At 38.4% G+C, this 24,942-nt stretch overlaps 3 protein-coding genes across 5 annotated transcripts in view; all 3 read left to right on the top strand.

The window, feature by feature from the left end:
• dyrk1b (dual-specificity tyrosine-(Y)-phosphorylation regulated kinase 1B) overlaps nt 1-10,763 on the top strand; it is a 44,728-nt gene extending 33,965 nt beyond the window's left edge. For 2 of the 3 annotated variants that reach the window (XM_056266207.1, XM_056266205.1), the window contains exons 3-11: nt 150-269; nt 391-579; nt 1,203-1,350; nt 1,661-1,947; nt 2,326-2,472; nt 3,257-3,418; nt 6,138-6,441; nt 7,365-7,468; nt 7,558-10,763. In XM_056266207.1, coding sequence (XP_056122182.1) covers nt 150-269; nt 391-579; nt 1,203-1,350; nt 1,661-1,947; nt 2,326-2,472; nt 3,257-3,418; nt 6,138-6,441; nt 7,365-7,468; nt 7,558-8,310 — 2,214 coding nt within the window. In that variant the 3' untranslated portion in view covers nt 8,311-10,763. The remainder of the gene's footprint in view (nt 1-149; nt 270-390; nt 580-1,202; nt 1,351-1,660; nt 1,948-2,325; nt 2,473-3,256; nt 3,419-6,137; nt 6,442-7,364; nt 7,469-7,557) is intronic. The other variant, XM_056266206.1, reaches the window with a different exon arrangement.
• A 1,171-nt stretch (nt 10,764-11,934) lies between these two features.
• Nucleotides 11,935-18,186, top strand: zp3d.1 (zona pellucida glycoprotein 3d tandem duplicate 1). Its single transcript, XM_056266208.1, has 9 exons — nt 11,935-12,560; nt 13,576-13,688; nt 13,765-13,868; nt 13,947-14,121; nt 14,214-14,325; nt 16,615-16,700; nt 16,778-16,848; nt 16,930-17,872; nt 17,975-18,186. The coding sequence occupies exons 1-8, from the start codon at nt 12,006-12,008 to the stop codon at nt 17,811-17,813; spliced, it is 2,100 nt and encodes a 699-aa protein (XP_056122183.1). The 5' UTR covers nt 11,935-12,005; the 3' UTR covers nt 17,814-17,872; nt 17,975-18,186.
• Nucleotides 18,187-20,223: 2,037 nt separating this feature from the next.
• zp3d.2 (zona pellucida glycoprotein 3d tandem duplicate 2) lies at nt 20,224-24,598 on the top strand. The gene is made up of 8 exons (XM_056266215.1): nt 20,224-20,760; nt 21,341-21,456; nt 21,606-21,709; nt 21,787-21,961; nt 23,570-23,681; nt 23,847-23,935; nt 24,010-24,083; nt 24,253-24,598. The coding sequence occupies exons 1-8, from the start codon at nt 20,233-20,235 to the stop codon at nt 24,501-24,503; spliced, it is 1,449 nt and encodes a 482-aa protein (XP_056122190.1). The 5' UTR covers nt 20,224-20,232; the 3' UTR covers nt 24,504-24,598.
• The last annotated feature ends 344 nt before the right edge of the window (nt 24,599-24,942 follow it).

The following is a 24,942-nucleotide window of genomic DNA, read 5'->3' as shown; positions in this document are numbered from 1 at the left end:
AATGAACTTTTCAAGTACTTAAATGGACGTTCTAAAGATGTTATAGGTTTTGTGTGTATATCCTTTAATTTTATTGTTTTTTTGTTATGGTGCTTCCTCTGTTTCCCCTCTTTTTTTCTTAATGTTGTCTTGGTGTCACTTTTTTTCAGGTGCTGTCAGATATGACCATCCTGCAGAGGAGGATTCCACCGAGTTTTCGAGATCCTGCCAGCGCCCCGCTACGTAAACTCTCAGTCGATCTCATCAAGACATACAAGCACATCAATGAGGTGAATCCACCTCAGCCTTTTTCATATTTACACTTATGATTAGACCAATTGTACCAACCCCCTAGTCGTTAGTGAAGCAGCAATAGAGGTGCGAATATTAAACGTTTTGCTCGTTTTCCAGGTGTATTACACGAAGAAGAAACGGCGAGCCCAGCAGGTTCCGCCTGAGGACTCCAGCACCAAAAAAGAGCGCAAGGTGTACAACGACGGCTACGATGATGACAACTATGACTATATTGTGAAGAACGGGGAGAAGTGGCTGGACCGCTACGAGATCGACTCACTTATTGGCAAGGGCTCCTTCGGACAGGTAAGCACAACCCTGAAGATGAGAGTAGATGTCAAGGCTAAAAGAATACAGGCATAAAATTAAACTGAAACCGCACTCGTGTTCAACAGGGTTTGTGACAAACTACAAACTAGCAAGTGATGCCTTTTTTGTCTCCAAAATAACTTAATTTGATCCAAAAGGAAACTGAACACAGTCCGCATAAACATGACAATATTGTAAAACAACATTGAACTATCATTATCCTCATTATTTTATTTTGGTGGAAAACTGATGACAATTTGTACATAACCATAGTTTTTAATATTCTCCTGGTTCCAAATCTGGTATATGTACACTCCCCCCCCCCCCAAAAAAAAAATGGTAATGTTTTGTTACATTAGATTTGAATTGAAACTTTTTGAAAATAATGAAAATAAAGGAGTGCTTTGTTTTCTCAATTAATTCATATTATAAGCAAACCACACTACAGACTAGAATAAATGACAAAATAAGGATTTGTTAAAGTAATTATGAAGAATTTGAAAGTCTGTGTACAGAAACTTAGGGTGCATTTTTTAATATGAAATATCTTACGTTGCTACTTAATTTTTCTGTTGTAAAACTAAAACCAAGTGTGCGCTAATTTGCTCCTTTTTGTGTAGGTGGTGAAAGCCTATGACCACCATGAGCAGGAGTGGGTGGCCATCAAGATCATCAAGAACAAGAAAGCCTTCCTGAACCAGGCCCAGATTGAGCTGCGGCTTCTTGAGCTCATGAACAAACACGACACTGAGATGAAGTACTACATAGGTAAAAAACAGACACTGTTACAAGAATACGACAAGCAGCTGTTACTCTACATTTAGTCTTCCATAGAAAAACCTTTGACCTAATGGCAAGAGAATTTCCTCCCACCCAAAAGCAATAAGTACTCAAGACTAAAAGTAGTTCATGAGACTATTTCATAGACGGAAAGCAAAGTATAATGGACAATCTTTATACGTTCACTTACTAAATGTTCTTTTAAAAATACTTATTTCAACTCTTTTTGTGATAACTTTGAGAAACCTCAAAGCAGCCTCTCTAATACATCTTTTCTTTCTCAAATTTGTTTCCTCAGTTCACTTAAAGAGGCACTTCATGTTCCGTAACCACCTGTGCCTGGTGTTTGAGCTTCTCTCCTACAACCTGTACGACCTCCTGCGTAACACCAACTTCCGCGGCGTCTCGCTCAACCTGACACGCAAGTTTGCTCAGCAGCTGTGCACGGCGCTGCTCTTCCTGGCCACGCCCGAGCTCAGCATCATCCACTGCGACCTCAAGCCTGAGAACATCCTCCTTTGCAACCCCAAGCGCAGTGCCATCAAGATTGTGGACTTTGGCAGTTCCTGCCAGCTAGGACAGAGGGTGAGACAGCGTCTCAGGCCCATTTGCGTCACTGTTTGTTAACAACAGGCTGATAAGGTCACACACAGTAGCAACTACAGTGAACTTGCATTTAAATAGTGGAGACGTGCTGTGCGGATCTTTTAATGATAAATGCATCTGTAAGAGAGAAACACGCGCAGTGTTCTTAGTTGGTGCGATGTGCATTCAGAGCACATTCTAGAGGACTTTTCCACAGCTGAAATGGATTTTACTGCTTAAGATTCCTAGTGGCTGTGCTGCACCCTTCTTATCTTTCAGCTTCTGCTGCCCACTAGTGGAGAAAAGTGAAAATGTAATAGTTACTTGTGCATCCTGTGTATGTGCATGCCATTCATTTCTGTTTTCCTCCTCCCTTAGATTTACCAGTACATTCAGAGTCGGTTTTACCGCTCTCCTGAGGTGTTGCTGGGCATGCCGTATGACCTGGCTATAGACATGTGGTCCCTAGGCTGTATCCTGGTGGAGATGCACACGGGCGAACCGCTCTTCAGCGGCTCCAATGAGGTACGGCTCGGGGATTAGTCACACAATGACTGTGCAAAGCGTTTGTGACGTCTTTCTTTGACGCTCAGCCTAAGACTTCACTTGTAAGAACCACACTTCAGTAAACTTAAACAGGCTTACAAACAGGATACAAGACAGATTTTTTATTATTTTTTATTCCCAGGCTTGTCAACATTATGCATTATTAAAATATTGTAATTATTTTAAAGACATTAAGACAGAGCAGATTACCGTTGCTACTGTAAATATTCAAAACAAGAGATGCCACTTGTCCCATCCCTGACTTATACTAATGAGTCCATCATTTTAAAACTGACACTGATGTGCTGCACTATGAAAAAGAAAAAAAAAACAGTTGTATAATTTTCAGCTACTTAAAATGCACTGTAAGACACCGATAAATGCGATGTGACACCCAAAGACATTTGTCTGATGCATATGTATATAAACCAATGAAATAAAGTACAGTAGGAACCAATGTTGTTATAACCATTAAAAATTGTTTTCTGTAGTTGAAATTAACCTGAAACAAAATATAATAATTAGATTAAAAACTAAAATTAGGAAATTTAGAAATGTTGACTAGTCAACAAAGTGAATTAAGTTTGTTGAAATACACAAATTACCCAGACTAAAACTGATGTAAAAATAAAGGCTAAATTGAATTTTTTTTTTACTAATATTTTTTTTTAAAACTGAATGAAAATATAAAAATAAAAGATCATTTAAAATATTAATAAATACTATGATATAAATAGTACTAATAATGCTGTATCTTCCTCAGGTGGACCAGATGAATAAAATAGTGGAGGTGCTGGGGGTCCCGCCCAACCATATGCTGGATCAGGCCCCTAAAGCACGCAAGTACTTCGACAAGCTGTCCGACGGCCTGTGGACCGTCAAGAAAAACAAGGACATTAAGAAGGTACTTTATCCTTCGGCCTCTGTGAGTAAAACTCTGCTTCTACTTATCCGTCGCCCTCCTCCCAAAGACCACCCTTCCTTCCTCACCATCACCTGTTCCACACCGACGCTCACCTTATCCTCAGGGAGAGGGGAAGAGAAAAAAGTAGGGCTAAAATGGAGGAGGGTGGAAAAAAAGGTTGGGGATGAAATTTAAGCAAGACTAATGTGTGCTAGTGAACCTCCTCCTCTCTCCACTGACCCGCCTGTGCTTACAGAGACACAAGGTCAATCTAAACCCCAACCTACAGCATCTGTTCTCCTCATCAGCATCATTGCCCTGATCATGATCAGTTTCACAACCATCCTCATTCTGTCTCTGAATCACCAGTTAGGAGCAGGGATGTCAGTAGCACTTACAATACGATACACATCGAGATGCGTAAACTAAAAGGCCAAAAATATACAGCCACCCCTTTTTAAATATTAAATGCTACAGCATATAATGACAACTTAGAGGATTGGACCACCTGTTTATTAATGCAAATAGTTTTTAAGTTAAATGCTCAATAAGTACATATGAGGTTGGGGTGTCCAGATACTTTTGGCCATACAGTGTACACTACCATTTAAACATTTGGGGTCAGTACAATTTTCTTTTGGAAAGAATTTAATACTTTAATAATACTACACTAAAGTGATAGTAAAGACTTTTACATTGTTACAAAAGATTTCGATTTCAAAAATGCTGCTCTTTTTAACATTCTATTCATCCTGAAAATATTACTGTTATCACAAAAATATTAAGCAGCACAGCTGTTTTCTACATTGATAATAGTAAGAAAGTAGGCACCAAATCAACATATTAGAATGATTTTAGAAAGATCCCGTGAAACTTGCCATTTAAATTATATTAAAGTAGAAAACAGTTATTTTAAATTTTAATAACATTTTGCATTATTGTGGTATTTTATCAAATAAATGCAGCATTTGTGAGCATAGATTTCTTTCAAAAACATGAAAAAACAAATCATACTGACCCCAAACATTTGAACAGTAGTGCAAATAAAAGAGTAAGGCTTTACAATAAGATTCCATTTGTTCTTTTTAATTTAATGCATCAGTTAATAAGATCTAAAAGGCCAAACATTTATTAGTCTTTGTTAATGCTAGTTAATAATAATACAGTTCGTTATTCATTAATGTTAATTCTTAGTGCATTACCTCATTTTAACAAATGGAACCTTACTGTAAAGTGTTACTAAAATATCAGTTTAAAGATTTACAGTATAGATGCAATGTTGTAAGAAAATAATTAGCATAATTACATTGGCAGAGCCCTATTTCTTAGCAGCTTTCAGTCTAGTCAACGACACCCTTGGGTCACAGGTTAAGCGAGTGCAGCCAGTAGCTAGAATGACCCTGTTTCCAGTGAAGATAAGTGAAAGTAGCATCAGGTTAAGAATCTAGAAAGTGTGTGCGTGCGTACGTATGTGGCCGCAGATTAAGACGCAAAGCTGATAGCAGGTGGAGGGTAAAAGTCTGGATGAGGTCCTAATACACTTTGTTTTACAGGATTAATGTCTGGCACTTACTGCCAACTCATCCAGAGACTCACCTCAAATGCTCCAGCATGCATTTTGTACTTCTGTGTGTACAATAGAGAAAAACATTTGAAAGCTTTGCTTTGTACTCTTTTACAATGTAGATGTTGGTTCCTTTTAAGTCTTTATTGTAGTTTATGGACCAGGATACAGTGTATAATAGCACAGAATAGGTTCAGTGTCAAAGGTTCTCAAACTGTATATGACAGGGCTCAACAATATGGGGTTTTTTTTAAGCAACATTTTTGTCTCACAAATATTGTAATATTTCAGGAAAAAGAAGAAAGTAAGTTTACTACAAAAATACATTATTTATAGTAAACTTATGCTTTTAATTTGCCGTAATAGCTTGAAATCATGTATCTTTATTGTAATTACATGACAGGTATAAACACATTTAAATTTGGCTAGAAAATGATGGCATATGATGATTTATGGTTTTGTGTAGTTCTTTCAACTGAAATTATTTCAATAAGTCTCATTGTTGAACCCTGTATGACACTTAGAGCTCCTATGCAAATGTCATTATACCCACAAAACCACAAACATCTCATTTTCAGTCCCCTTCACCTGCATTGATTAATGATTTCTTTGACTGATACGTTTCCTATTAAAGTCAACATGAAATCCAAATTTACTTTCCTATACATATTCCAAAGAATAGAAATGTTTCCTAACCTATTTCAGCAATGTTTTAGGCTGCTGTTTTAGGTACTGCAGCCTAAAACTAAATTCTACACAGTAATTTATTTCTGGTTTAAGGTTACTGTAAATAAACTTGCATTCACATCAGGCTCTATTTTGATATGGAATTTTCATGAAAAGTATGAAACCTACTTTTCATGTTTCAGTCAGTCCTGATAAAAAAATTTTTTTACAATGACTATTGTTTCACTCAGAAGTGGGTTACAAACGCCATTTCATGTTGACTTTATAGTATTTAATTAATAATATAACAAGTTTATTCTTCTAACATTAGTAGATGCATCTATTTATTAATTATACAGCTTGGTAATAATAATAATATGTTCTTAGACTGATAGTTTGTCAACATTTGTTTTTAAATGATGACATTTCAACTGTTATCTGCACTTCACTAAATGCTACTTGTTTGTGCCTCGTTCTCTTCCCTTCCTCTGTGTTGATTCGTCCCTCCAGGAATATAAACCACCTGCCACGCGACGACTGCACGAGATCCTGGGGGTGGAGACGGGAGGTCCAGGGGGGAGGCGAGCTGGAGAGCAGGGCCACGCGCCCTGCGACTACCTGAAGTTCAAGGACCTGATCCTGCGCATGCTGGACTACGATCCCAAGACGCGCATCACGCCCTTTTACGCGCTGCAGCACAACTTCTTTAAGAAGACGACGGATGAAGGCACCAACACCAGCAGCTCCACCTCCACCAGCCCTGCCATGGACCACAGCCACTCCACCTCCACCACTAGCTCCGTCTCTAGCTCCGGTAAGTGTGTGTAATGCCGCGGTCACACTAGACTTTGAGCATGCAAGATTTATACAGACTCTGGAACGGTTGCGGAAGCGGCTTTTTAAAAAAACCACATAATATTATCATATGATACATCCAAAATGTAAGGGATCCAGATTACGTCGGGGTCCAGATCACCCTTTTGGGGTTTATTTTGCGATAACAACCGGCTGGATATACATTATCCTACTTATTACATGCCTACTTGCCACATAAGTATATAATTAGACCTGAAATATTGATTTGAATTGAAATATTTAAGCTTATGCAAAGAAAAACAGGTCCCAGGTGAGGTAACCAATTATAACAAGACATTTAAGGGATAATTTACAGTCGTATCAACAATATTAAAATAGACCTCCTATTAATACTGGCGGTTTAGTTTTACTGTAAATACAGTTGATAACTGAGGCACGAGATGGCACCAACTGCATTTGAATGAAACGAGAGAGAGCAGGACCATGGTGTGATACAAGAGACATGAAAGAAGCGCCAGCTTCAGATTCCCAGATGAGCGGGTGCTATTGACTACGGTCGCAAACCTCAGAATGTTGCGACTGACCAATCAGAATCAAGCATTTCAAAGAGCTGTGTAACAAGTAAAAATATAAGTCCAGTGTACTGGAATCCTGCATATTAAAAGTTTGTGTTCTTTAAATTCAGCTAAGAGGTCATAGCGTGATGTATTGATCTTTTACTGTACGAATTTGCGAAGCAAACTTGAACTTTGCAACGCATTTGCATGAGATTGTGTTTCCTGTCTCCCACATTCGCATGCGTATGAATTCGATGGAATGAAAAAGTGTAGTGTGACCGCCCTTTAAACCTGTTACTTGGGGACAGTAAAACTAGAAAAGGACTCCTTTTACATGAGCTCTTTGTTGTTGCTCCCAACCCAGGTGGATCTAGCGGTTCTTCCAACGACAACCGAAATTACCGGTACAGTAACCGGTACTACAATAGTGCAGTCACTCACACAGACTACGAGATGCAGAGCCCACAAGTAAGTAATTGTTCTAGCTGTTGTCACAGCTCCTCTTTAAGATGCCCAAACGACTCGTCTTGATCTCTGCTCGCTTCTTCTCCCTCCAGGCTCCGTCTCAGCAGCAGTTGCGCATCTGGCCAGGAGGAGACAGCAGCATGGGTCAGCTGTCCAACAGCGGCAGCGACTCCTCTTACCCGCAGCTGATGTTGCACAAGCCTGCAGCCACGCAGCACTCGCGCCACTTCCTGGGCAACATAGGGGGCATGATGGAGCCGCACCATCCCCACCCCATCTACGGCAGCCACCACAGCAACGGCAGACAGCTCCGGCAACAGCAGCAGCAGCAGAACCAGCCGCAGGGCCAGGCCTCGCAGGGCCAGCAGGGCCCAGCGCTGATGCCCGTCTCCTCCCCGCAGATGCAGGACAGCATCGAGCTCAGCCTCACCCACCACCACCACTTGGGTCAGTCTTCCATCATGCAGCCGCCCCCGTCGAGCTTGGACTCCAGTCAGTACGGCTCCTCCAACCTCCACCTGGGCCTCTCTGCCTTTCGGACTAGGACAGTCATGGCCCCCCAGCAGCCCCCTTCCGCTTCCCAGCAACAGTTGCCCCAGGCCCCAGCCTCCCAGGACAGCATGGTCGCTGCCTCCGGTTTGGGATACATCCCTCCGTGCTACGCCGGCAGCAACAACAATAACAACCCGCCGCAGGGAAGCGTCGGAGTGGGGGGGATGCTCACCGGGGGGCCTCCGCCCAGAGGAGTCGGGGGAGCTGGGGGGCGGCCGGACTCTGAGGAGTCCGCCATGATGGCAGTGTGCGGCAGCGGGAGTGGGAGCGGTCAGAGTGCAGCCAACTCTTGATAAATCTTGAACAAATTCCAAAAGCCATACGAAAATTTTAACGACAACATAACAGTGACAAAAAGCGCCACACGTACACACACACGACACATTACACGTAGTAAGCGTACAACACACACACATACACTCGCGCGGCCACACTTAACAGAATCGCAGAGAAAAACTTGTGAAATATCAGACAGTTGATTTTGTTTTTTCGTTTCGTTGTTTTGGTTTTGCATGGGGAGAAGGTCAAGGGAGGGATTTGAAACAGTTTTTATCATTATTTTTCTGTTTGTTAGTTTTTCTTTAATTGAAGGAGAAGAGCATCGACCGAAGTAGTCGCAACAGAAGGTTTCAGAACGTTTGTTATTTGATTTTATGTGATTTCAGGACAGGTTTGCAGCGAGAGATTTTTATTTGCCGTTTTTTTGGGGGCGAGGAAAGGAGAGTTTTGTGTTGAAAAAAATTGAATGTTTTTGTCAAGACGACAGCAGCGGGAGAGAGAGTACCTTATGCTTTTTTTTCTCTTTTTTTTTTTGGTTTGTTTGTTTTTTTTCTGAGGTTTTGCCGTAATTGTACATTTTTAATTTATTAAGAATCACTACATAGGGAGCGGGAGATGGGGTTAGAAAGAGATCTAAATTGAAAGGTGGGTATTTTTGGGGTTTATTTATTCAATGTTTTATTTATACAGTTGTTTTATTTGGGCTCAGACAGATGATACTTATGCTTAGAAAACAAACAAACTGGGTTTGAGTTTTTTTTTTTTTTTTTTGGCTTCATTTAGTTGTTTTTGGTTGCTTTTTTTCTAGTTGAGCATAACACACACACACACACACACACAACATACACTCACATTTTTGTTACTTTTTTTTAATGTTTCCAGTCTTTATCTCGCTTGACACACTGGCTTATATATCTCAAACTATGAAACAAATCCTACGAATGAAATAAAGCAAATGACAGAAACTGTTTTTAGTCGCCACATAGTGAGAAACACCAACTAACAACTAGAGGAGGAGGCTGAATCATGAGCCGCTTTCACGAGGAGAGGGGGAACGTAACTCGACTTCACATAAAGGAGGAAGTGATACAGGAAAGTCTTGAAAAACATCAAAACATTTTGCCAGAAGGAAAACCAAAATGCTTCCCTGTTGTTCGTTTCAAAAAAATAGTCTGCCTTCTTCTTCACCATCTCACTAGACTCTCTCTCTCACCCCTCTCTTACTTTGGTTTCTGTCTCTTTCTCTCTCTTTTTTCTAACCCTCTTTGTTTTGGACAGAAAACTGAAAGCGTTAACACATTTGTATTAACTCTGGATATGCTAAGCCAAATCTTGCTGTAGCTCTCTCTCTCTTTCTCTCTTTTTATTTTCTTGCTTACCCCATGTTTCTGTTGGAAGGAAGAGTCTGGGGCGAGATTTAGCAGGAGGGCGGAATACTTCAGTATGAAGGGACACTGTCACGCCCTCCTGACTGCAGCCCCTCCCACTCTGACTTCATTTCCTGCCTCTCATTTTGCTTTCTCTTGTCTTTATTCTCCCCCTCCTCCCCTTCCTCCTTCACAACACTCTGTGAGTGCTGTTTGCCATCAAGTCAAAAAAAGTGAACTACTTCTCTCTCGGCTGCTATCTCCACTCTCAACCATGTTCGGATTGCTGCTAAAGAAAACAGACAGATAAATAAATAAATGAATAAATAAATAAATAAATAAAAATGAGAACTTTTTAACCCTCCTGCTTCAGAAAAATGAAAAATAAACCACTGCATCTCATGTATTTATTACTATTTAACAAGGAAAAAAGAAAAAAAAGAAAAATCTGTTTTCTGCTGTTTTTTTGTTTGCTTTCTTTCTTGGTACAGGTTAAAGCTTGACATTTATATTATGTAACGGAAACATGGTATTAAACAAGTGCCTCGATTTATTGGTCAGCCACTGGACGGAATTGAACAGAAGAGGATTATAGGAGTTTGATCAAGGTTTATTATATGTATAGCTAAAATTCAAGCCTCATGCAACTGTGTAGAAATCCATGACAATTCAAACATCATGTGAGAACTTCATATTGGATGCGAGCCTCATTCAGTATGACTGACCAATACCATATATTTAATTAACTGATGACATCTTCATCCATTGTAATCTGTGTACATAGCATCCATGCATCATCCAGTTAACGTTAAAGCAATGTTAGGGTGAAATGTCATTTTCAAGGTTAATTCTAGTGACTGGGATTCGAACCTGCAACCTTTGAGGCATCAGGACCTGCAAACTACCTTATTCTGCTCAGATCAGTGATGATGACTGCTGTCCTTTATGTTCTTAATAACCAGTTAAAACTTGTAATTGGCCTCACTGGCTTCTTTACTTTGTCATTTTTTTCAACATCATCCTTCATGAGAACATAATGTCTGAAGTATTATGATATCATCAGTTTTGGTTTCTTTATTAAAGAGAGAGTTGCCTCTGTAGGTCCTCTAATCTTGTTATGTTTAGCAGACGTTGGTCACCATATAAATGTCACACTCACCATGCACTGTCAGAAACGTGTCTGAGCACTGATAAACTTTGACAAATGCAGATGTTTCTGAGCTGCTTATAACACAACTACAGATTTGTGTGTGTGCTCTGTCATTATTGAAGAGTATAGAAAATATATCTTATCTATGGAGGGGTTAATAGGGGGACAGTATCCAGAACAAATTGTTGCTCTGTCACCTCTCAATAAAACCCTCACATAAACCAAAACATCTGTTGAAGTGGAGGAGCATCTAAAAGGGGGGACAAAATCAGACAATGAAATTTAATTGAGAACACATACGTTAAAAAGGTTCATACTGGTTTGGTTTAGGTATAATACCTGAAGCCTCAAGCTGGCTGATAGCATTTTTAATGTATATAGGCTTACTACAAATCGGAAGTAACTGGAAGTTGTACCTAAAATGTATATTGCTGGTCTTTTACTTTTATGAAGCGCTGGAATGAATTCGACTATATTAAGTGCTCATATTAAGACATTTCCTAAAAGACAAGTCTATTGCACAGTAAGAGTCATGGTGTAAGGATAAAAACTAGCTTGTACTTGAGGCCAGTCAAAAACTGCTACTTAGCATTGAATTCGTCTTTCTACAAAAACAATAGTTTCCACACCCCTATTTGCAGTAGCTAGTTTTGGATCTTAAGTACATGCTTCTAACTAAGCACAAGTTACAAACCACATGTTTGTGTAAGTTCATTTAATAGCCGATTTAGTAAAAAAAAGTAAAAAAAATTGTTTTATCAAACCGCATAAGAAATAAATTGGCTTTAATAAGAAGCTAGAATATAATTGAATAGAAAAACAATAGGTAACGTTACAACAGCCAAAAGATGTAACGTTAAATTGATTTCCGTACTGTTATATACAAAATTATTAGGCTATAGGCTAATGCTAAATCATGGTAAGGTAAGTTACACGTAATGAAAACAATTATATATATATATATATAAACCTTAATAATAAACGCAATATGTGCTTAAATAAAGGCTTCAATGGGACTTGCGTGAATTACGTGATGACGTCTCTTTTTTTTTTTTACCGGCTCATTGAAACGATTCATAACTAAACGGTTAATTAGCCGTCACGTCATCAATCAACAGGTGGCTACAGGGCGCGCCTAGCGTTCTTCTCAGCGGCGTTTTATTTATTTCCTTTATGTCACATTTAAAAGTTAATGGCTATCATGGAGCGTATGTGTTTTTGTTGTTCTTTGTATTTTCTTGGCATAATGTGCATCGTCAAAGCTTACAATCATGGGACCGGGGGTAACCCATATAGCAACGTCGTATCCACGGAGCAGAAAGTCCTTGCCATGCAACCCATGTCAGGCGCTGTCAGGCCGTGGACAGAAAACAGTGAGTTTATGAAGAATCCCCCGGTTATGCGACCGTATCACGTTTTCCCAATGTTCCAACATGTTCCAGTTCCTCTCGTTGACATGGATCTGTTCAGGCCTGTCTCCGGGAGACGACACTTACCAAACCTTTTGACTAGTCTTCTAATTCCTCAAGTGAACCCTCAGTTTGCCCAAGTGTCTCCCGTGCGTAATGCTCGTGGCGTAGAGGTTTGGTGTGGTTACAGTAAGATCTCGGTGCGCATGAATGAGAATCTACTGGGCTTCAGAAGTTCACCGTCTTTGTTTCACCTGGGAACATGTCCTGTCTCACGCTCTGACAGGAACTTCTTATATTTCCATTACGACCTCAATGACTGCGATAGCTCTTTAACGGTAAGTAGTTATATACAATAAACCTAGTCTTAAAGGTCCGCTTTTGTCAGAGGTTTCTATATAAACTGTAAAAAAAAAAATGTTGGTGCCTTAAATTAAGTACAATCAACTTGGATATTTAAGTCATTTCAACTGAAATTACATTAAACTGACTCAAAAGAGAATTAGTTGAATCTTGTATCTTGTAAAAAAAGTTAAAAATTGCTTAACTTATTCTGAGTTATTCCAAGTGGAGTTAAAGCAATGTTAAAAACATACGTTGTCATAACTTATTGTTCATATAAATATTTAGTGTAGGCAGGCAGCTATATATTTTGTTGCCTATATTTGTACAGTTAAATATTCATAAATGTGTGCAAAATATTTAGTTAAAAAAGGCTAGTATCTTTTTCAACACATCATTAAAATTCTGTGTAAATCTGAAGAATTATAGCATACAACGGTCAATTGTTTAAAATTGTCAAGATATTTGTGATTAATCACGTTTCCATTGTTTAGAAAACTAGAACACATTAAGATATGGTAATGTCAAATTCTCATAATAATCTTAAAAGTTTGCATGTGTTTTTTTGTTGTTGTTGAGTAGGATGTCTTATTTGATACATCAGGCTCATATTATGATAGGAGAATATGAAACCTACTCGAGAATCTAAAGAATTTATTCAGAGGCCCAAACTGAGCAAAATTATGTAATTTGGTGCAGTTGCTGATGTTTGTATGACCCAAAAGTTAAATGAAATTCTGATGGGCTGTAATGTAATTGCTAAAAAAAAAAAAAAAAAAAAAAAAGATAAACTTTCAATTGCACAACAGAAGTCATGTAGTAGAATGTGTACATTTTATACAGGATTTTATTTAAGGTTACAATTATTTTGATTAAAGATTATGAGGGCACATGAATTAAAAATAAAAAGTAATGATGTGCATGGATAATAATAAATACAGCAATATTCCTTAAATAATAATCAATAATCTTGATTTTACCTAACATATTACAACGTTTGATCCTCCTCAGATGATGAACGGCCAGATCATGTATTCTAACACAGTGCGCTACACACCAGAGCCTCAAGGGACAGTCATTCGAGCGGTGCCCCTCACGCTAAACATCCAGTGCCTATACAATAGGTAAACCATGAATCTGAAGAGGTTTCCGGAGTTGGAAATAAAATTCACCTCATCTTTTGTTTTCTTCAATTTCTAGATTTCATTATTCCTACAAAATAGGCTTCCTGCCTGTGCCGAGGGAGCACATGTTTCACAAGATTTTTGAGCGCAGAGCCAAGTTTAGTATTTCTGTGTGTAATGGTAAGCTTTTCCTCTCCTTCTATATAATTTCATGTTTTTGTTGGTGCCCATCGGTCTATTAAACTGTGTGAATTTCAGAACGCTGGGAAAGACTTGAAGAAAATGTGAGTTTTGTGCTTGGGGAGCCCATGTATTTTGAAGTCAGTGCTGCTCATATGTCCAAAGACGAAAGGATTTTTGTTGACTCCTGCTATGCAACAGCATCCAAAGACCCAAAGTCCATTCCACAACACAATGTTATTTGTAATTATGGGTAAGCTGTTTGGTACACTCTGCTTTTTTTTTAACATAAAGACACTTTTAGCGTGGAGAAAGAAAAAAATAAACACCAAACCTCAATTTCAGGTGTATGGAGGACAGCAGAAGACAAGAAAGTCTCTCCCGCTTTCTCCAAAGACAGTCAAATATTATAAGGTTTTCAGTTGATGCCTTTTTACTCCCCCAAGTTACTGGCACGGTAATGTTTTCATTCTTAAATGGGTCATATATATATACACCCCTCACATTTCAGCAAACATTTTAGTATATCTTCTCAAGGGACAATACTATAGAAATGAAACTTGGATATATTTTAGAGTAGTCAATGTGCTGCTTGTATAGCAGTATATATTTACTGTCATCTGAAAATTACTCAACATACAGACATTATTGTCAAAATAGCTGGCAACAAAAGTGAGTACACCCTAAGTGAACATGTCAAAACTGTGTCCAAAGTGTCAATATTTTGTGTGAGCACCATTGTTATCTAGCACTGCCTTAATCCTCCTAGGCATGGAGTTCACCAGAGCTGCACAGGTTGTTGCTGGGACCCTCTTCCACTCCTCCATGATGATGTTAGACTCATGGTGCCTCTCCACCTTCCGCTTGAGGATGCCCCACAGGTGCTCAATAGGGTTCAGGTCTGGAGACATACTTGGCCCCTCCATCACCTTCAGCTTCCCCAGCAAGGCAGTTGTCATCTTGGTGGTGTGTTTGGGGTCGTTAGTTATCATGCCGTTCGGCCCAGTTTCTGAAGGGAGGGCATCATTTTCTGCTTCAGAATACCACAGTACATGTTGGAATCCATGTTTTCCTCAATGAAGCGCAGCTCCCCAGAACCAGCAGCACTCATGCAGCCCCAGACCATGATGCCACCACCACCATGCTCAACTGTAGGCAAGACACAATTTTCTTGGTACTCCTTACCAGGGCGTCGCCAAACATGCTGGACACCATCTGAGCCAAATAGATGGTGTCCATCTTTATCTTAGTCTCATCAGGCCACAGGACATGGCTCCAGTAATTCATGCTCTTGGACAGGTTGCTTTCAGCAAACTGTTTGCGGGATTTGTTGTGAGCCAGCTTCAGAAGAGGCTTCCTTCTGGGACGACGGCCATGCAAACCGACTTGTTGCAGTGTGTGGCGTATGGTCTGAGCACTGACAAGCTGACCTTCCGCTTCTGCAACCTCTAAAGCAATGCTGGCAGCACTCATGCGTCTGTTTTTTGAAGCCAGCTTCTGCACCTGACGCACAGCACGAGGACTCAACTTCTTTGACCCTTGCGAGGCCTATTCCAAGTGGAACCCGTCTTGGAAAACCTCTGTATGACCCTGGCCTGTACTGTAACTCAGTTTCAGGGTGTTACCAATCTTCTTATAGCCTAGGTCAACTTTGTGGAGAGCAACAATTCTAATTCTTAAATCCTTAGAGAGGTCTTTGCCATGAGGTGCTATGTTGAACATCCAGTGCTCCGTAAGAGAAAATTGGACTCAAAGCTCAAATTTGAACTGCTCTAATACAAGATACACAAATTTGTATGGTCCTGTCAAGCAGACAAAAATATGAAAATGATGAATAGGACATGTGGCTTTGCATGGTTAAACGACGTACAGCTATTATCACTTACGATGTACTCGCTTTTGTTGCCAGCTATTTTGACAATTATGGCTGTATGTTGAGTTATTTTCAGAGGACAGTAAATATATACTGCTATACAAGCAGCACATTGACCACTCTAAAATATATCCAAGTTTCATTTCTATAGTATTGTCCCTTGAGAAGATATACTAAAATGTTTGCTGAAATGTGAGGGGTGAACTCACTTTCGTGAGATTGTGTGCGTGTATGTATGTATGTAGTGCAGTGCAGTGCAGACCAGGGCTATTTGTCTCACTTTTAACTCCAGAGATTGTTTGTTGGGTGGGGTTTTTTATATTGGGTTTATTCATAGTTCCACACCTTGAAGACTTAGCTGGAGATAACTTGTGGAATATTGATTGTGGGAATTGACTGATTTAACACACATTGACCTATGGGTCATTTTGTCACACTATGTGGACTGGAGCAAGCTGTCTTAAAGGGAAACCTGCTGGTTATTGACATTATTTTGATGATAATCAGTTCCAGAATATGTATCTAAAATAAAAAGCCATCTCCCATAACAAATCAGAATATTTGATGGCCTTTTCATCAAAATGTAAACATGAAAATCAAATTGCCATTTGTTATTGCTGAAATATGAAACCGCAAAAATGTAAAAGTTAATGAACAAAATTACCAAACCCATAAATTGGCTGAGAGAATTTTTTTATTGTATAGAAATGACAACATATAAAACATGTGACAACTTGCCCCTGTCTGATATGTAGGTATGGATATGTCAGTCTGTCTGTCTGTCATGCATGAAATTAATGTATGTGTTGATTACATACATGCATATTATGTGAATGTATGTGTTGATTGCATTTTTTTTCCTCATTTTTACAGCACTTTTACCTGCATTGCACAATATCGGTTCACGATGTCACAAGCGCATCAGCAAAATCCTGCACCTATAACAATGCAGAGAGAAGGTGAATAATTGTATTTCACATATGTGCAACATACTGTGTAAATGCAGAGAAGCAAGATTCTTATCTTGTACCAACAGGTGGGACGAACTCTACACTGATGCGTCCGTTTGTGCATGTTGTGATTCAATTTGTGAAATTGAAGCAACTTGTAAGTAGAAGGCATCAGAGACTATCATAACTTGAAATGAAAACACTATACATGAATGTTTTGTTCTTGCTTTTGCAACAGCTGCTTTGCCCCGTACGACACAATCTCTGATAACTAGTCTACCCTGGATTATGGACAAGAACGAACAATCGTTAATCAAAGGAAAAGGATTGTTCGGTGTTCAGAAGGACACAGAGGAGGTGAAGTTCAAGAGCGCAGAAGGAATCGGTGAAGAGGAAGATGATCATTACACAGTGGAGACTGTGTCTGATACTGAAAAACAAATGAAAGCAAAAGAGAATAAAAATATGCCCATGAAAGATTTAGATGAGGATGTAGAAGTAATTGTTGGGACAGAGGAAACAACTGCTATAGAGTTAAAGGATGAGGGTGATCTTTCTGGAAAAGTGATGTCTCTTGAGGAACAGATGGATGGTGTTGTAGAGCTCGAGGAGGATGCTGGGAGACTCAACAGCGCAGAAGGAATCAGTAAAGAGAAAGAAGATGGTTATACTGTGGAGACTGTGACTGATACTGAAAAACAAATTGAAGCAAAAGAAGAAAATAAAAATATGCCCATGAAAAGCTTCGATGAAATTGTAAAAGTAATTGTTGGGACAGAGGAAACCACTGCTATAAAGGGTGAGGAGCGCGATCGTTCTGGAAAAGTGATGTCTGTTGGGGAACAGATGGTTCGTGTTTTAGAGCTCGAGGAGGATGCTGGGAGACTCAAGAGCACCGAACTTTTGGAAGATGTTAATGATGACAAAGGGTCCAGCAAGAGTGGACTAAATGAACTGATTGACATTACCGGAGAAGAACTGTCCAAATATAAAATAAAGCCTGAAGTTTTTGAGAAGAGCATGCAGGTACGAACCACAGTACCCTCACACATGGCGATGGATGAAGAGGTATTTTTAGATGCCAAACAAGAACCAATCGAGTGGAATAAAGATGAACATTAACCTACCCAGTGAGCGAGAAATGGGGGACTGACGTTTGATATCGTTCCAGGGTCTCAAAGGTATGATGGTTTAATTCATTTATTGTGAATTTAGCTGCTGAGTTCCTTTAAATTTTTCTAGCTTTTTTTTTACATTTTTTTTATTATTTATTTCTGTTTTAGGATCCTCGATGGACCTTTTTTGGAGTTGCATCTGTGGGGCAAAAGATCTCGGCATACTTTCTTAAAGTCAGTGTTTTGGTCATGGATTCAACTGAATTCAGGAATGTGCATAATATGACATCCAGGTGTTTTTCATGCATATGGAATGCTTCAATGTACAGTACTGACATCCACTGTAATGTCATCGGAATATTAAAAAAATTTTGATTGATCATTCGTTTTTCTTCTCTGATCGTATGTCCTGTGACATTTTTGATTCCTCTCATTAAATTAACAATTTATTCTTAAAGGGTTAGTTCACCCAAAAATGAAAATTATGTCATTAATGACACACCCTCATGTCGTTCCAAGGCCGTAAGACCTCCATTCATCTTCGGAACACAGTTTAAGATATTTTAGATTTAGTCCGAGAGCTTTCTGTCCCTCCATTGAAAATGTATGTACGATATACTGTCCTTGTCCAGAAAGGAAATAAAGACATCATCAAAGTAGTCCATGTGACATCAGTGGGTTAGTTAGAATGTTTTGAAGCATCAAAAATACATTTTGGTCCAAAAATAACAAAAACTACAACTTTATTCTTTATTCTCTTCCGGTTCTATTGTCAATCGGACTAAATCTAAAATATCTTAAACTGTGTTCCGAAGAAGTCTTACGGGTTTGGAACGACATGAGGGTGAGTCATTAATGACATAATTTTCATTTTTGGGTGAACTAACCCTTTAACAGGAAAATCTCACAGGTCATATTTTATCCCAAAATCAAAAGAAAAATGCTTAAAGAAAATTTAAGCTGATTTTTGTGACCATTAAGATTTTTTTTTTTGCGCATTTGTCTTTATTTTACATAAAGCTTCAGTATTGTTTGTTGTACTGATTTTAAAATCAATAATGAAAACATGAAATGTATATAGTACAGTAATGAGATTTTGGTAACACTTTACAATAAGGTATCATTTGTTAACATTAATGCATTAACTAACACGAACTAACAATGAGCAGTACATTTTTGCAGCAATTGTTAGTTAATTAAAATGTTCATGTTAGTTCACAGTGCATTAACTAATGTTATAACAGATACAGCTTTTGATATTAAAAAATGTATTAGTAAATGTTGAGATTAACTAATATTAATAAATGCTGTAGAAGTATTTTTCATTTTTAGTTCATGTTAACTGTAGTTTATTAATGTTTAGAAAATGAAAACTTTATTGTAAAGTGTGACTTGAGTTTTTTTTTTTCAAAAGTTTTCAATGGTCCTTAAATGGGCTTAATTTGCTTTATGCAAAATACAAAGTATATAATCTAATATAAATAATATAACCTAAATCATAAGCAACTCTACTTTACATTTGGAATTAAACTAAAGACTTAGGAGGAATATGCAAAGGTATCATAAAGTAAAAATCAGCTGGGAAAATTTACCAAGTTTCATTCAACTGGCAACAAGGCACCATCTGAAAAGTTTTGGAGCTGTTTTATATGATTCAATATTATTCCTGGCGATGTCAGTTGTAACTTGAGGAGGGCTGTCAGTGTCAGATCCTCCACCTAAACATGGCCATAAACCACATAAACTCTCTAGAAAATAATGAGATTAGACATGGTCTGAATACATTTTGTGACCAATAGACATAAAGAACAGAGAAATCTCTAATGTAGGCATACTGTCTAATTTTATGACCGTGCTGTATGTCTGTAGTTAGTCACATCAGACCAAAATGCTTTCTGGATTATGAAATAAAGGAGATTAGGCATTAGCAGAGTGAATTTGGATAACATTAAAGCCATTCTGTGTGGAAAAAGAGGGGGGTGTCATATTTCAGGATAACTCTGTTGTAGATTTATGTGACCTGCCCCTCCTTTGCATGTTGCTGTTCGCATCAGAGCAATTCGACCAAAATGGTTTCTAAAATACAGGGAAGAGAAGTTTAGACATCACCAGGATAAATGTGAGGAACATTACACGGTCTGTAAATAATAATAAGAACAAGTATGTAAATTAACAATGAAATCTATTATTAGTGCATTGGATGTTTAAATAACAATCAGAGAAAGGTAAAACAAAAAACAATAATAACCAGGAATCACTTGATGACGTAAAAGAAACGCTGGATCTGTTTTGAGACCTGCTCGAAAGAACCGGTTCGTGGAAATGAATCGGACTTCTATCAACAGTGCTTGAAGACGACAGGTGCTTTAATTACCCATCTCGGTTATGTGAAATATGTCAAGGTTGTTTGAGTGACTATTACTTTGATGCTGTTTAGAGATATGAAGCTTTATTTTCCAGTATTATTTACTTTAGTGGTCTTTTTCTCCACATATGTTTACGCGTTACGAGCTGCGCTTAAGCACGCAATCAATTCGACCTCAGAGTCGGAACTGGACATAAGATTTGGAGAAGATTTGGAAGGATCTGCTGTCAAGCGTCTTGGCTCGCCATATTTGCAACTTCCCATTTTCCAGCATTCTAGAATCCCTCTTTTGGACAAAGTGCAGTTCACTCCAAAACATGGGTCAGGCCGTGAACAACTGCCCGAAGAGACGAAAGAAGTCCTCGTCCCGCGCGTCACAGTACGCGCGAGCTCCCGTCGCCGCAGTCGATCACAACAAGTAAAGGTCGTTTGCCAAATGAAGAAAATGATCGTTAAAGTCAACAAACAGATTTTAGGACTCGATGGCTTGGGGTCTGAGCTAAAACTGGGAACATGTGACATCAGCAAGACTACAAAGCACTATCATGTGTTTATTTACGACGTGGATCAGTGTGCCAGTAAAAGACAGGTGTGCTTAGCTGGTTTGTTTTTCTTTGTCGTTTCTTTTTTTAGTTTGCATTTTTTCCTCCATAGTTAAGGGACTACGTATGTTGTATGTCCATGTTGCTTATTGTATTTTTGTCTATTACTTTTTAATTTGATAACTTCACAATAGGCGTTTGCAAACATTGTGGAAACTAATATGTTACAGCAAAAAAAAAAAAAAATCAAACCGAAGTGGTATGGAAGAAATTAAAGGAATAGTTTACCCAAATATTAACACATAAGACGATATTTTGAAGAATATGGGTAACCAAACAGGCCCCAGGGCCTTATTAACCCTGGGGTCATAGAAAAAAATACTATGGAAGTCAATGGGGCCCATCAACTGTTTGGTTACTGACATTCTTCAAAATATCTTCTTTTGTGTTCAGCAGCAGAAGAAATAAACTCATACAGGTTTGGAACAACTTGAGGGTGAGTAAATGACGACAAAATGAAAAAAATTGTGTGAACTATCGCTTAAAGGCACTTGGAAAAAATTCAACTCAGGGCCTCCATATTCACTTAATAAACTTTTGAAATTATCTTTGTCTTTTTGAATGCAGTTAATAAACAAAAGAGTAACATATTCCAACATACTGCGCTACTCTCCGGAGGTGGACCTGTGGCCGATCCGCCGTGCCATGCCTTTCTCACTCCCTGTTGAGTGTCACTTTAACAGGTAAATCGATGTCTTTAGTTGTACCAGATTTGTGTTGATTATGTTCCACTTAAACTTGCAGTACATTTTTGTGTCCATTTTGTTGATCTGTTAATCACTGATTTTTTTTTTTTTAACAATCAAACACCCATAATCTTTTTTCCCCACAGATATCATTACTCATACAAAATTGGTTACATACCACAAGTCAGGCTTCAGAACCACTTCAAGCCCCTGAGAACAGTGGACAGCGTTGTACTATCTCCCCGTGATGGTAAATATGGTTTGACTAGTGTAAATTAGAACTCCATTCTGTTTCAGTCAATGAATCATCACGTCTCTGTCTTTTAGAGCTGTGGAGAAGATTATCCCCCACAGAAGAGTACACCCTTGGTCACCCTATGTACTTTCAGGCAGACGGACCCCCTCTTGCTGAGGACAAGAGGCTGTTTGTGGATTCCTGTTATGTGACTATCAGCAATTCTCGTTTGTCTATGCCACGATTTACAGTCATTGAAAACCATGGGTAACACTTTGTTATTTTAACCCTATAAAGCCTACTGTATTGTATTTCAAAGGAACACGTCGACTTTTTGGGACTTTAGCTTATTCGCCGTATCCCACAGAGTTAGATAAGTCCATACATACCCTTTTCATCTCCTTGTGTCCTGTAACTCTGTCTGACGCACACACCGCTAGCCTAGCTTAGCACAAAGACTGGAAGTAAATGGCTCCAGCTAGCATACTGCTCCCAATAAGTGACAAAATAACACAAACATTTTCCTATTTATATGTTGTGATTTGTATAGTCACAGTGTGTACAAATAACAAGGTCATATGAGTCACAGGTATCTTTTAACCGTATAAATACTGGGAACTATATTCTCAGAAGGCGAAGCACTGCTACTTGGGCGGAGTGATTTGCTCGCAGCACCTGAGAAGCCCTGTGGTGAAGAGCAGAATATAGTTCCCAGTATATACGGTTAAAAGATGGGTGTCTCATATGACCTTGTTATTTGTACACACTGTGACTATACAAATCACAACATATAAATAGGAAAATGTTTGTGTTATTTTGTCACTTATTGGGAGCAGTATGCTAGCTGGAGCCATTTACTTCCAGTCTTTGTGCTAAGCTAGGCTAGCGGTGGGTACGTCAGACAGTTACACCACGCACGGAAATGAAAATGATATGTATGGACTTATCTAACTCTGGGGGATACGGTGAATAAGCTAAAGTCCCAAAAAGTTGGCGTGTTCCTCTAAACGAAATTTCTAAGGCCTCTAAATGATCAACATCATCCTTTGCTGAAAAGCCTGCTGTACACAATCTGCTACATGCCTTCTGTCATCTGATTGATAGTTTATACTTTCTTAGCAGGAAAAACGTCTTTTAGTATAATTCTAAAACGTCCCCCTTCAGGTTGTGGTACGTGCCTTTTTTCTGTGAAATAATTTTTATAAAGTTAACGTAAAAATACATTTTATATTGTTAAATTAGGTTTACTTGGTTATCTATACAGAAGTTTTTTTGTTTTTTTTTAAACAAAAATCATGTTAAAATGTATCAAACAAAGGCTTTTGAGGAACGTTGATTTGTACATTTCTCAAATATTGCATTGCATTGTGTTTTGTCCCCCCCAATTAAAACTACAGAGGTTTGATCATAAGCATTTAAATATCATCTGACAGACATATAATTAGGATCTATAGAGTGACAATTGATATTAGCATTAATAATATTAATAATAGATATAAGCATTTTATGCAAGTAGTCTACTATACTGTTATAAAGATCTCACTTTACAAGCTATCAGAATTTCATTTTACGTTTTGACCATGTAAATCACAGCAACTAAATCAAATTGGAGATTTTTGCTCAGTTTTGGGTCTCTGGATAAAATTGAGGATTGTTTTATTTTTCCTCCTCGAGGATGAGCTCCACATTCTTCTATATCGTACTATATGAGCCGTAAAAGCCTGATGTATCAAAAATTATACTCCGCAAACAACACGCATGCAAACCTTTTTTTAGATTTCTTTTTATGTTTTAAAACTGTTCCATTTTGGGGGGCTATTATTACCAGACTTTATAGGGTTAGGGCGAAATTGAAGACAAAACTTTATATTTCAGGTGCATGATTGATAGCATGAGCAGCAGGTGGTCCAGATTCATTCAAAGTGGACAAAGGAATGTTGTGCGGTTCTCATTGGATGCTTTTCTTTTCCATGGGATGTTGGGAAAGGTAAAATAATAAGCCATAATGGCATGCTGCTGTCATACAATTTCAGAAAAATGTTGCATGCTTTTACGAATAAGAGGGTCAGGCTCTTTATTATTTTATTTTTTTATTTTATCAGAATAACATTTGAGTCCGTTTATTGACGTTGCCTGTTCTTTTTATTCTCAGCATCTTTACATGCATTGTGAAATATCTGTCGGAAGTTTAGATCCAACGGCAAGTGGAAAGTCCTGCACTTATAACCAGTCAACAAAACGGTATATTGAGTTTTGGTTTGCATTGTGATAATTCAAAACTGAATTGGTACTAATTCAGATAATTTCTTCTTCAGATGGGAAGAATTATACAGTTCAAATGCTGTGTGCCTCTGCTGTGACTCCACGTGTCTGTCTTCTGACCTGTCTGGTGAGAAACCTCAAGTGATCCTACTTTTAACAATTTTAATAGTTTAAAAGTCGGTTTTCATGAACTTGTACTTTGTTGGTAAATTGATGCAATAATGCCTGTAAAATTCTTGCCGCATCATGGAAGTAATAAGATTTTACACCAAGCCCTTTTTCATTATTCCATGTAGTGTCCAGTAAGGTCATCACCAGTGAGCCCTGGATCATGGAGTCTGATTTGAACATAGTTGAGGAAGAGCAAACAACTCCATTCCTGCCAGAGGAGGTGGGAACAGGCTTTGTTCAAATAATAACCACACCGGCAGCTGAGATTGGACCTCGTCGTTTTGTGCCAGTCTCGGCTGTGGTGGAAGAAGTGGAGGAAGACGACAAATTTGAGGAGACACGCAGAACCTTTGAGGAGGTATTTGGATTGGTTTAAACAAAGAGGACTTAATAAAGACATTTTGATTTAGTTTTCACAGCTTAATTGCACTTGAAGTGTTAATAAATACATGACAAACTTTTGAAATTTGCATGTTTTTTAGCTTTTTATAGTGTGATTTTTAGGTAACGTATCAATAGCTATTTCCATTCACTTATTTTATGTGAATTTTCGGATATTGCACAAAAAAAGCTGGATGGAAACACAAAGACATGCAAAATTCTAAAAACGCACATAAAAAACTTGAGGTGGATACATTTTGTTTTTTATCCGATAAGAAGACATGCGCATAAACTACAATGAAAACGCATTCAGCGAATAAATACCTTGATGCGCAACAAAATCTCACGTGACTTGTGATTGGATAACTGGATTAACCAGGGGATCAATCTCATTGCACAGCATCTGAAATGTTGGTTTGATCATTCTGAAATGC

The sequence above is a fragment of the Rhinichthys klamathensis genome, unplaced genomic scaffold (genome assembly GCF_029890125.1).
Source record: "Rhinichthys klamathensis goyatoka isolate OS25496 unplaced genomic scaffold, OSU_Roscu_1.1 h1tg000246l_1, whole genome shotgun sequence".
Taxonomy (NCBI): Eukaryota; Metazoa; Chordata; class Actinopteri; order Cypriniformes; family Leuciscidae; genus Rhinichthys; species Rhinichthys klamathensis.
Note: the sequence above shows the minus strand (reverse complement) of the source record. Positions and strands in the feature narration are given on the sequence as shown.

What these genes read in the sequence shown, in the direction of transcription:
- zp3d.2 (XM_056266215.1), top strand. Translation starts at nt 20,233, where the DNA reads ATGCTGTTTAGAGATATGAAGCTTTATTTTCCAGTATTATTTACTTTA. An exon ending in GTTGAGTGTCACTTTAACAG is followed by an intron (nt 21,457 to 21,605) that starts GTAAATCGATGT and finishes TTTTCCCCACAG; the next exon opens with ATATCATTACTCATACAAAA. An exon ending in TCCATGGGATGTTGGGAAAG is followed by an intron (nt 23,682 to 23,846) that starts GTAAAATAATAA and finishes TTTTATTCTCAG; the next exon opens with CATCTTTACATGCATTGTGA.
- zp3d.1 (XM_056266208.1), top strand. Translation starts at nt 12,006, where the DNA reads ATGGCTATCATGGAGCGTATGTGTTTTTGTTGTTCTTTGTATTTTCTT. An exon ending in AATGTTATTTGTAATTATGG is followed by an intron (nt 14,122 to 14,213) that starts GTAAGCTGTTTG and finishes CCTCAATTTCAG; the next exon opens with GTGTATGGAGGACAGCAGAA. An exon ending in TCCCCCAAGTTACTGGCACG is followed by an intron (nt 14,326 to 16,614) that starts GTAATGTTTTCA and finishes TCATTTTTACAG; the next exon opens with CACTTTTACCTGCATTGCAC.